We start from the raw sequence: 12,991 nt of genomic DNA on the forward strand, positions 1-12,991 counted from the left end.
ATGCAACATGTTTAAGAACAACAATTCTTAAACATTGAGATGTGCTTACGGTTGGCCCCATCTAATAAATGACTTTGGAATATCTTATATATACTACATGTTTATTCTAAAGTGTATGTAAAAAAGATATGGGACAAATTAGCTTCACTGCAGTTTAGGTTTAAATATCTTTGTTGTTGTTTTTTTGTTTGTTTTTTTGTTTGTTTGTTTGTTTTTGTTTTATTAGTTAATCATTTTTTTCTGTTCCTGGAACTTAAAAATTAATAAGCAGGTAAAAAGCAATAATCTGGTGTCGTACATCTTTTGTCTTTGAGCTTTGTTTTTATGTACATTGCCATATACGAAGAAACAAATAATTTTATATGATCGCTTATTTAGTCTTTACTTCAGTTCAGCATTTTATATTTGACGTTTTGTTCTTTGGTTGTCTGGCAAAAATGTTACGAAATCTGTCCAATAGCGCCTGTCAGTGTACGTTTGATATTAATGCACTGTGGTATTTCACTTCTGCCTCTGAGCACAGGGTGGCGCTATTTGGAAAGACATCTGTCGCCGGAGAGTTGCGAATGACAGCGGGAAAAGCCGAAGCGGAGCCCCGGAAGCTTCGTCGTTACTGGTCACTGTCAGCCTGTTGTTTGAGCGATGTGCTCAATCTGCCGATGCTCCGCCGTGTTGTCTGCGGGTTTAATATAAATGGAAATAGAAATATACTGATAAGGAGTTCCTCGCGTATGAGGTAAAGTCGGCAAAGGTATGTAATTCAGCTGACAGTGCTGAGGTATTTGCATACAAAGCTAGCATGCTATCGTTTGTTAGCTTCTTTCAGCGGCTAGTTAGCCAGCGAGATCCAGCAGCCAGCTCGGTGTGATGAGGGGTATTGGGGCAGATGGAGACGTCTGGGCTTAGCGCGTCTGAGAGAGCCCTTTCAGTTATTATTAACTCTTAACAGGAAGGGGAAAATGCAAATTCTGCGTATGACTTATTGAACATTGCTCATACCTTTGCCACACCGACATCAGATGATATAACTGAAGGTGGTGAGTAGAGAGCTCAGGTTATCTGTCTTCTTGGTTTATTACTACAAAGGTTATTTTGACTGACAATGAAAATAAGGAGGGAATTAGACCAAACCTTTGGCAGCGACATGGTCTGTAAAACCTGAGCACACTAGTTGGGGGGAAAAAAAAGAACAAATGCAGTGTCACTTTATTACAAAAAATGATGGGCGTGTTTCCTGAGTAGTTGGCAAATCCTACATGACATCCAGAGAGGAAGTCAGGTTTCTGTAAATATCTAAAATGAAAGCGTGAGCTGACTTCTTCAGTACAACGTATAATAATGGTGTAGTTTGTGGTACTTTCTTTCTAAGATTTACTGACATATTTAGTAAACAAAAAATGCTGACAGATACACGTTGGTGTTTCAACTAGTATTTTTTACAGTAAATCTTCAACTTTTTGAAGGCATTTGCTCTGCAGTGACACATTTTCCATTCTCCGTCCTTTTCAGGTCTCAGCCAACACTCCCATCTCTGCACATGTGCTTCTTCCTTAATGGTGCTCAGCACACCACAGCGTGTTGTTGTAAAGCTCAGTAATATCAGGTATGTTGAAAGTGACATTCTCACATTCCTTAAAACCAACTAATAAATACTAGCTCTTTTTGTCTTATTTAAAAAGTGGGAAACTTGCATTCCTTACTCTTAAGTGTGGCTTAGAAAAATTAAAACATGGGTAGATGCATGATACAGTCAGAAAGAAAAGGATTATTCAAAGGTCAAGTTTTTCTTGATAAATTCTGGCTTTGGTCTCACCTGTTGATTCCAATTTTTACCTTTCCAGTTTGTCTTAAGGGTATACAATAACAAAGAAAAATTCCTGGAGGTATTTTCATGAAGGAAGTATTGTTTTTAAATTGATGGTGTTCCAAGTATCCTCATTTTGCACTTAAGCAAAATGTGTTTATTTGAGCAAAAATTAAAAAGAGTATTATATTAAGGTAAATTCTACTGTATTTGTATACGAGTTTAAAGACAAGAAATTGTGAAATTACTCAGATTTTTCATTGTTTGAATTACTGATTATCAATGAGAAATCAGGAAACTCACTAATTTAATTGGTGCATTTTCAATACTTTGATATTTTATTTCTTGATGTGACTCTTAAAAATCAGCCTCCGTTTGTATCAGAATAAAGGGAATTTTACTCGGACAATAGTCTCAGGAAAATATGTCTTTATTCTTTCTTGGACTTCAGCAAGGGTGCTTTTTTTATTTTGTATGTAGTTGGATTAAGTTAAGCTATCAATATATGATTACATTAAGTTTATTTATAAAATATCAATTTACAACAAATGTAATCTCAAGAGACTGGACAAGACAAACGAATTCAATACACAATCCATTCCAAAAGGCAGCTCTGTTACAGACATTTCAGTTCAACTCTCGTTCTATAAAAGTGCAGTAAAAATACCTTTATGATCCCAGATGATAAGCAGTTCTCTAAAAAGCCCAGCTGAAAATGGCAACAGTGGAAAGGAACAACTCCCTTTTAACAGGAAGAAACCTCCGGCAGAATAAATCACAATTATAATTGTTTTTTCTTGGTGTTGATTTCCATGTGGGCTGATGTTTAATGAAAATGTGTTATGGGCACATTGGATGTGCTGACAGCAGCGATCTATTTTGTAAGGTGGTCTTGGCCAGATGACGCTTGCTGGGTGTGTAAAGAAAATATAAGAGAGACAAATATTTTTCCCTGAGACTTGGCCGGCTAATCAGCTGGACAATCATTTGGTGGGACTCTAATTGATCCTTCTTGACTTCACTTCAAGAAAGTCAATACTGTTGTACTGCTAAAACTATCTTCTGATTCATATGTGGACAGTAAGAAGGAATTTACTGTAGTTTGTCAACTGGCCATTTTTTCCTATTACTTATTTAATAAGCAAAAAAACTAAACTCGTTTTATTTTCCGTTTCCTTTTCCAAACATCTAGAGGCTTGTCTGCAGCTCTTACACCAAGCCTGGAGCAAAAGCTGATATATGCTGCTGGGAAGTTAACGTTTCAGCATAAAATATGCAGCCCACATTAGTTACACAACTGAAAAGAAGAATCCTTAAACACTCATTCCTGTTGTTCCTCATTCAACAGGAATATACTGTATAAGTTATAATATATATAAATTATCTAAATTACAGGTAATTTTAAAACAGCGGGTGGGGTCTGATGCAGTAAAACTGGTCTCACTAAGAGAACACCCACAGTCAGGGAAGCAGGACAAAAATCTTTTGAGTCTTGCTTTCCATGTTGCAGAAGAAGTGAGTGGATGACAAGAAAGACAAACATCTGCAAGACTGCTGGCTAAAGGTTGACAGCTCTGCACCAGCCATGTCACTGGAAATGTTTCATTTACTTTAGAGAAATGAGTCACATTTTGCTGAATGTACCAGTTCACCAAACTAGAAGTTGTTTACGACTTAAACTAGTTTTTTCTACCACATCTTCGAGCAGTTATCTAAATTATCTCTAATAAAAATAGCAGGCCAACATTTACATGTTGCATTTCCCCTGAAATTTGGTGTTTAGCTAATTGAGAAAAAGTAGTTATACTGTTTTAATGATGATTTCCACTGCTCCTGTTTTCTGCTACTATGCATTATATTTGGGCAATTTTAAGTTTAAGCTGTAACTTTTTTTACAGGTTAGGTTCATTTTTTTATTTTTTTTATTGGAGAATGACAAAACATTTCTTCCCTGTTGTTTTTGACATAAATGCTAGTTTTGCTCAGATTCCAAAACAATCTGTAGCTCATATCTCTGTTCAGTTCCTAAAAACATCAGCAAATACAGACACCTGCAGTTGAGTTGTGCATATCGGTTGTGTGTAAGATGATGTCAGACTTTTAAAACCTGAGCCTAGTTTTACTGCCATGTCTAAGATTTCAAACCCTTTACCGCTTCCCAGACATGTTCTCATATTTTTGATAAAGAGTGAAATTAAAACAATGGAAAAAAAGAATCAATGTCAGTGTATGTAGCAACAGCAGCTGTGTGTTTTGAAGGTTAGTAAGGAGAAAGACTTCCCAATCTGTTCTGAATTTTGGGATTGGTTTATTTAATTATTTCTAATATTAAAACAGTCCTTATTTGGTCTTCATCCTCTCCAGTTGTGGCACATGGTTGTGAGGATAAAATATTTACAACCTCAATTGATCCATTTCAATTGTTGCTGAAGCATTGCAATTTAAAGGAGATGTGAGAGTCATTAATCTTTTAAAGGAACATTAAATATTGGGAGGGGGGGTTGGTAGAAATTGAATTGTTGGATTTTTTTTCCCCCTATTTTGTTACGGTTTGAGTTCCGATGATGTTTTAATACAGACAGGTGGATGCTTTTAGAAATGACCTCTAAGTAAATTGCATTTCGGGTTTCCTCTTTTACTCTAGAAAAACCTGAAACTCTGTTTTATTCAGTTCTATGGGTCAATAACAATCAGGCCTGGCAGCAGCAGCAGATTATTATTAGCCCATATGAACTGCAGCCTTTGGATCAGTTTTCCAAAGAGACATGGGTAGCCATTGATTGATCTTGAAGCTGTGGACTTTGTCTTCCTGTTTCTACTGAATGTTACAGGCCGACCTTGGCTTGAAAACAAAATTTAAAAGCTTTGGTGACTCATGCTTCTGACAGGGGGAGCTGCAAGCCAAACTGAGAACCAGTGACCATATTTTAAGCATTTCCTAAAAGTGTAAAATAAAATAACTGCAGACAGCAGTCAATTTCTAAATATGTCTTTCACTTAAGTAGTTTTATCTCCGTTTTAATTACGTCCTTTATAGTAATTAAAACAGAGATAAAAGTAGTAGTTTGTCAAAAATGAAGCCAGAAGACTAAAGTCAGTTTTTGTTTCTTCCACAGGGCACGATGCAGTCTTCAAACCACCGACTACGAGACATGGAGCAGCACCACCCGCTGCTGGCCGCCGGCACAGACGTAGAGGCGGGCAGCCTGGGAACCGGGGTGATAGTCGGAGGTCCAAACGCAGGGCACTCAGCAGGGAACCGCACGGTCTGGTTCATTCAGGACAGCTGCGGCATGGTGTGCGCCACCATGACCTGGTTTCTGGTCCTGTATGCAGAGTTTGTGGTGAACTTTGTCATGCTTCTGCCTGCTAAGAACTTCTGGTACTCTCTGCTGAATGGGGCCACCTTCAACTCGCTGGCTGTGCTCGCGCTGGCATCACACCTGCGCACCATGTTGACTGACCCAGTAAGGACTGTCACGCTCAGTACAATAGGAAGATATGAGATGTATTAAACACTTAGATGCAAAGGGGAGTAAAGAAAGAAGTTTCAATTAGCATATTACTGTACATGAAAAGGAAGGTATATACATTTATTCTGGTTTTTGCAGTCAGAAGAGTTTAAATTACAGCCCCGGTACAGAGCCAGTCATTTGCTGATATAATGTGGGACACCGAGCTGGGAGTCGTTTGCTGTAGGATGTTCTGTGCATAGACTCTGGAGAGTAGCTCGTTTAACCAAGACTGAGTATCAGCGCTTTAATGTAATTCAACATCAGAGTTCACATTTTCACCTGGCTGATAAATGAGGAGTTTTCCCTTCATTTCCATATGAGTTTTTAACATTTTCCAGTCAAACAGTTAATTTAATAGAACTACATTAATTTCATTACTGATGGTGCTTTTTTATTTAACTACGATTTGTATTTAGTAGAGCATTCATTCCCCTGCAAACTGAATATTTCCTCCAAAATGTTGCAAAATCTTACTTCCACTTTGTTACTGGAAATAATTTGGTCTCTTCAAGCTTTGATGACAAACCAGTTAATGTTACTCAAATAAACCAGAAGCTCCCTGGGAACTGTACTGGTGTTCTTCCTACAAAATATGCCAGTAAGCAAATCTCCACTTAAAACTATAAACCAGACTGGTTTGAAACCTCTTTATTAATATAAAGTCCTGCACAATATAACTGCACACAAAAAGCACAGCCCAGAAGTAAAAAAAAAACAAAGTTAAAAAAGAGGAATAAAAAACAAGTGAACTATTAGAAGGAGAAAAAAAAATAGTGTACAGCATAGTTTATGTCTTATACTGTGTCAAAGGCCAGAGAGAAAAGATGAGTTTATAAAGAAGAGTTACATTTAACAATTGAAGTTATAAAGCAGTTCAAACCTCAAGGGTCTGGGAATCTTTAGACATTTTCAGCTGCTTACCAGTCAGAGGGATATGATCTGATATATGTGGAGCCAGCGAACGGATGCTAATATTAGTTAGACTTGCTCTCTTTTAGTTGTACCAGTTTTAATGGAGACTTAAAATCACAATGTAATATAATAAAATTATGCATCAACTGAAGACAGTTGTCTTGCTGCCTTTGCCACCCTTTAGGGTGCAGTTCCTAAGGGCAATGCAACCAAGGAGTACATGGAGAGCCTGCAGCTGAAGCCTGGAGAAGTCATCTACAAGTGTCCAAAGTGTTGCAGCATCAAACCTGAAAGAGCACACCACTGCAGGTCAGTGTGACACAGCGGCAACTTTTGGAAAGCTGTTTATCCTTTCTTCTGCCTAGCAATGGGATGGTTTGAAGCATTAATGCTTAAAAAACTCTCACTTGTGTTTGACAGCACTCAAACTGCAGCAAATTTCCAGTGTAGTCAACAGTTTTTTAAAGACAGCAAACTTAAAACAAACTTTCAGCTGAACCAGTTGGTCTCTGAACTAGTACTACTCACACATACAAACTCTTTCGTATGTTGAAATTAAAATTGCTTAACCCAGCTTAACAGAAGACAACTCAACAATATGGATGTTTATTAAAGCTGTGTTTATGAATATATTCCTGTTTTCACAAACTAACCTGTGTCTCCTCCCTGCAGCATTTGCAAACGATGCATCCGGAAGATGGATCATCACTGTCCCTGGGTCAATAATTGCGTAGGAGAAAAGAATCAGAGATTCTTCGTTCTTTTTACTGTAAGTACACAGACGTTAAAGAAGGAAGTGGTGAATCTTGCAAGATGGTGTGGCACAGATCACCAGCTCTTTTGAAATGTTATCACTGCTGTAGTAAAGTGTGCATGTCGCTTGTTTTGTTTCTTAATTTCTAAATTAAGAAACATATTTCTGACAAATATGACTAAATTTGAAATTGTCAGAGCTTACAACATTTATGATACTATGCTTATTTTGTGGACGCAGAACCTCCCTTTCATCAGCTGAAGTTCTGAGTTCTGTGCTGTAGTGTAGAGCAGGAGCAGGCCTACATTAAATGTGCACTCGCTGCCATCTGGGACTCCCTTGATAAGATCAGCACTTTTTATGACTTCCAACGCTGACTGGATTATTCTGAAGACAGAAAAATAAAGCTGCCATCTATGGCTGGGCGTTGCAGCTTCCCCTGCCATTCACACTTTCCTTGATAGAAAATTAAGCTATAAAACAGGAACTTTGTGTGAATTGTCTTATTTTTTCATGTAGAAATTTCATGTTTCTGTTTTTTTCCCCCACTGTTTTTGCTCCACAGATGTACATAGCCTTGATTTCTGCCCATGCTCTGGGCCTCAGTGGGATGCATTTCTTCACATGTATTAAGGTGCAGTGGAATGGTAAGAACTCGTAAGATAAGTTTGCATTAAAAGATGTTTCAAAATGTGAAGGGAATTTAGAATTGCATCTTAAAATACAGAAGTGGAGATGCAGAGATCAGAGGAAATAAAGGTATTGCTCCAGCTTCTGTTCAGAGATCACCAGAATTGTTTCTCACAATCCTAATTCACTTGTTATTGCTCTTTATGCTTCACTGTGGTCTGTAGGAATGAATCAGCAATTTTTTAGTATTCAAATTACACTGCATCTCTTGGCTATGAAGAAAATGCTTTTCTTTTGCTTTGTAAACAGTCTCTGCAACCGACAAGATTGCTGCATGAGTTTTTCTACGTCTGTCAGTAGATTACCAACTCCCACTGCTTTATGAGATGAAACCTCAGGATTGTGTCTTCTTGCTATTCAGATTTACACAGCCTGCTTTAAGCATAGCAAAAATGTTCATTTGAAACTCATTTCAGTCACTCCTCTAACCTGTACAAACCTCTAATTTGTTCTTTTTTTTTTTTTTTTTTTGTCCTGTTCAGAGTGCAGTGACTTCTCACCGGGGGTGTCGGTCTTGTTGCTGATCTTCCTCTGTCTTGAAGCCATCCTCTTCCTCACTTTTACAGCTGTGATGTTCGGCACACAGATTCACTCCATCTGCAATGATGAGACGGTCAGTATTCATGCAAACTCCGTCACCTTTTGTTGCTCTTGGTTTAGATTTGTGATTTCCAAGCTGGGTAGGCGTAAAGCTGGAAGGTCGACCAAACTATTTGTACATTATGCACATATGCATAATTAGACAGACTGATAAGAAGTCTGCATGAAACTTTAATTGAATATATTACACTTGCCTTTTATAAGTCTGTTTGTAAAATTTGTGATCTACAATAATAAATAAAGCTGCTTTATAGTAGCTGTTTGGTGTAAAAAGTTAGAGTAGCATATATGCTAAACCGGTGCACACACATACAAAACAAGCTTTGGTTTTAGGTTCTCAAGTCAGAATGACTGATTTCAGGTCATACTTATTGTTCTGTTCTAGTTCCAGGTAAACAGGTATAAATAAATTAACTGAACATCTAGATGGGTAAAAGACAAGTAGGTCAGGTTTCTGTTATGCTACTGAGGTTTTGTTACGGGAACAGAAATGTTAGAAATTCACTTGAGATCATTTATTCAAAAGTCACACAATTTGAGTCTTCCTGAACTGATTTCAATGTCTTCCAGGAGATTGAACGTCTTAAAAACGAGAAGCCAACATGGGAACGTCACATGAGATGGGACGGAATGAAATCTGTTTTTGGGGGTCCGCCGTCCCTTCTGTGGTGCAACCCATTCACAGGCCTGCGTCTGCGCCGTCTGTTGGTGGTGACCCAGGGTCGCCGCGGTGGCTCCGAGTTCTCCGTCTGACAACCTGGGCAGTGATGGAGCTCACACATGTTAGCTGTCTAAAGCTGGATTTCTTGTTATGCGGGGGCTAAGATGGACCTTTTCATCCAGAGAGCCCGCCTATGGAGGGGGTGACACACAGGCTGCTACAGCAGGACCCTGGAGCATCACAACTCTTGACTCACACCGGCTGTTTAACACCCAACACTATTTGTGTTGCTCTGCACTTGTGTTCCCAATAATTGGGCTGTTAGTCCTTTTTGATTTGTTTGTGTGGATTTTGGGAAAGCATGAACAGAACTAGAGAGTTTTTATTCCTCACAATGAAAAGTAATGTTGGAGATGCAAATATGTGATTTATAGCGAGCATCTTCGTCATAAGGGAGGTGAACAGAGTATGTTTTATTGTCTCTGGAAGAAGGCAAAAGGATCTCAAGGGGAAAAATGCTCAGTACTCCTCTGGAGCCAGACATGGGAATCACAGTCCAGGAAATGCACTACATTGTTTAAAACAGCTTGTTGTGTAGAGCACAACGAACAGCAGTGATTGAACTGTGTGCTCCAACATGCATGTACAACAAACCAATCAGTCAGCCTGGAAATGGCTGCCTTTTAAAGAAACAGGCCATGGTGAACTCAAGCCTTATTTTTAGTCAAGAGGACCAAATGGCTTTTCTCCTCAAGTCGTCCTCTTCGTCTTGTAGTTTTCCTCTGAGCTGACTTTTTTGTGTGTGTGTGTGTGTGCTTACGGGAGCCTGTAAAAATATTCCATTTTTGAGTGACTGCTGACGCCTTATCACCATGACCACTCCTCCTCAGCTAACCGTGACGACTCACAGGAGATGACTACTGCTGGTCTGAGTCCACGTTTGGATTAGAAAGTCATTTTCCATGTCTATAGATTTGTCATTCATCCCTGCCTACATGCTGCTTAACGTCTCTGGAGCGTTTCTGAAACAAATGGTCAGATCACTGATATGCCTCTCTGTATTTTCATTACAAAATAATTCAGGCCCTGGATTGATTGTTACCGAGTCTGAATTGTTTTCCTTTTGGTGTATTTTTTTCTTCGTGCTGTGAACTGACGGAGACTTTAATGTCTGGTAGGATTATACAAGAACATGATAATGAGATTACATTGCATTCAAGCACTGAAAACAACCACTCAAGCTGTTCAAGACGGAGCCAAGTCTGAGACATGGCTGCTTTGCATGCTGCTTGGCAACTGTGTGGTGCTTTTTTTGTTAAACAGTTTTTCTGAAAAACTAGCACAACATTATTGGGTGACAAAACCAAGCTTTTTTTAATTTCATTACACAATCTTTAATGGTGAACCATAACTTGAGCAGCTCAACAGATTCTTTCAATGCCTTTTTTTTATTTTTTCCACTCTACAAATTTAAACCCCTATAATATCTGTCAGCAGAGCAGGAGTGTATCAGAGCATTAAAGCTGTTAAAATGATCTATCGTGTGTATGAAGATGCCCACCTTCACATTACCCTGTGGCAGGAATGATCAGCCTGTATGCACTTGAGGCCAATGCTTCCTGAATTTATAGTTAAATATTGTCTAAAAAGCTGGTGGTGCTCAAGTATTGTCAAATTAAATCTTTTAAGTCTCATATCTTCAGTTGTTGTTATTATATACTGCTGTCTGTTTTCATCTGTGGTGGTCAGGAAAGAAAAATTCCATCTGTTTACATATTAAAACCTTCGAGGACATAATGATTTTATTTTTTTAATGTTTTGTTTTTTGGAAAACGCTATCATAAGAATGTAAAAGCTACCTACGTTAGGAGCAGGGGACGAACACTGAGCACACAGTGACATCAGGGGACTTTCCTAATGCTGGCCTCTTATTTCTCCTCTAATTTAGCTGCTCTTTAGGACGATCACAGCATAATATTGGTATACTACTTGCTTATATAAAGAACTGTTCAAACAGCATGCTTAGTAAAAAATTAATAAAGCGTAAAAAAGCGTAGATTGGTAGAGATTTGACAAAAATCAGGAAATATATCGTATTTGATGGGTGCACAAATAATCAAGCAACAATCGTTGCTAAAGGACATTCAGAAGCAAAAAGGTACTGTGTCACTAATCAACACAAAGTGTTAGAAACAGTAGAGGCCAGTCAGGGCTATCAGCTAATCAAGAGTTAATATATTAACATGGCAGTTTTCATGCTCAAATAATTCTGTATGATTTAATTTTAAATGGGATCTTTGTGTGTTACTTGACTGTGGATGGTGGTTGGACATAGTGCAAAGCCATTTGTACACTATGCTGTCAAAGAGGCTTTTCCACCAAGGATGCAGGTTAAAGTTGAAACAGATTTTTTTTGAATGCAGAGACTTATTGTCATGTATAGTAGCGGGATGGATGTTTTAATACATATTTATAATTCCACCATCAACAGTTATGGGAGATTGGGTTTTCTGGTTAGAGGGAATATGTCTTCAAGAACAAAAATCCTTCAGCTTTATAAACAAAGTATAAAAGTAATTATTAACAACATAAACTGAATGTTGAGTTTTATTTTTATTTAAATTGTGTAAATTTTTTGTCATCCTTAATGTCATTTTTTTCCATAATAAACTTTAATAAAATAACTTGTGCTCTGAACTGTGACTGCTTTTTTTAAAAAAGAAAAATGATTACTTATAGGGGATGCACAGATATGAAAATTGGGCCGATATTACTGTTATCAAGGTCAATAACTTATATTTACCAACATTGTATATATTTAGCTACACTTCTGACACTGAAGGTGACCACACCACCTATATTACTTCTCTGCTTTGGTTTACACCCCATAATCCTGTGCTGCGTCATTATCACTGATGAACAAGTACCACCTGGTCAACTTCCTCTCCCTTCTGAAACACAAAAGTGGCAAAAAGATGGAAATAAACAATGATGTAAGCTCGGTTTTACTTATTGGATCAATAAGTAAAAATGACATTAGCTAATGCAGATATGTCGTGCATCCCTTAGCCACCACACTCACTGGTTTATTTCTAAACAAAAAATTCAAAGCACTTACTGTGTGTGTCAAGTAGTTATTTGATGTAGATTTTCTTGAAAACTTTTCTATGATCAGGGAAACTGGTTTTGTTTGGGAATTAAATAAAAGTTTATATGCAAGATTACTGAAATGTAACTGCTTTGAAATAAGGATTGCAGGCATGGAGAAAATCTGAATATTTAACTTCATTATAAATAATAAAAATTAACTAAAAAAGCCCTTGTTCATTTTTCACTCGAACATGTTCTCTTTCAATCACTTTAGGATATTTTACAAAATCACAAAACATGACACACAGCGTATTGGCTGGTCACACAAATATATATATATATATATATATATATACTGTTCAAAAAAATAAAGGGAACACTCAAATAACACATAACACAATAACAATAATAACACAACCTAGATCTGAATGAAAGAAATATTCTCATTGAATACTTTGTTCTGTACAAAGTTCCATTTGCACAGCAGCAGGTGACATTGATTGTCAGTGTTGCTTCCTAAGTGGACAGTTTGATTTCACAGAAGTTTGATTTACTTGGAGTTATATTGTGTTGTTTAAGTGTTCCCTTTATTTTTTTGAGCAGTATATATATATATATATATATATATATATATATATATAAATTAAATTTCTTTCTCACCCACCGTGGGTGGTTCTTATCCTCTGAGCTCGGGTCCTCTACCAGAGGCCTGGGAGCTTGAGGGTTCTGCGCAGTATCTTGGCTGTGCCAAGGACTGCACATTTCTGGACTGAGATGTCTGATGTTGTTCCTGGGATCTGTTGTAGCCATTGGTCCAGTTTGGGGGTGACTGCCCCGAGGGCCCCGATGACCACAGGCACCACTGTGGTCTTCACCTTCCAGGCCCTCTCCAGTTCCTCCCTGAGGCCCTGGTATTTCTCTAGTTTCTCGTGCTCCTTTTTCCTGATGTTGCAGTCACTTGGTAT

The 12,991-nt window shown here is 37.9% G+C and overlaps 1 protein-coding gene across 1 annotated transcript; it reads left to right on the forward strand.

The window, feature by feature from the left end:
* Positions 1-479: 479 nt before the first annotated feature.
* Positions 480-10,630, forward strand: zdhhc7 (zinc finger DHHC-type containing 7). Its single transcript, XM_014473224.2, has 8 exons — positions 480-751; positions 1,510-1,603; positions 4,921-5,271; positions 6,416-6,540; positions 6,904-7,000; positions 7,551-7,632; positions 8,158-8,288; positions 8,846-10,630. The coding sequence occupies exons 3-8, from the start codon at positions 4,927-4,929 to the stop codon at positions 9,026-9,028; spliced, it is 963 nt and encodes a 320-aa protein (XP_014328710.1). The 5' UTR covers positions 480-751; positions 1,510-1,603; positions 4,921-4,926; the 3' UTR covers positions 9,029-10,630.
* The last annotated feature ends 2,361 nt before the right edge of the window (positions 10,631-12,991 follow it).

This window comes from Xiphophorus maculatus, chromosome 4, assembly GCF_002775205.1.
Source record: "Xiphophorus maculatus strain JP 163 A chromosome 4, X_maculatus-5.0-male, whole genome shotgun sequence".
Lineage (NCBI taxonomy): Eukaryota > Metazoa > Chordata > Actinopteri > Cyprinodontiformes > Poeciliidae > Xiphophorus > Xiphophorus maculatus.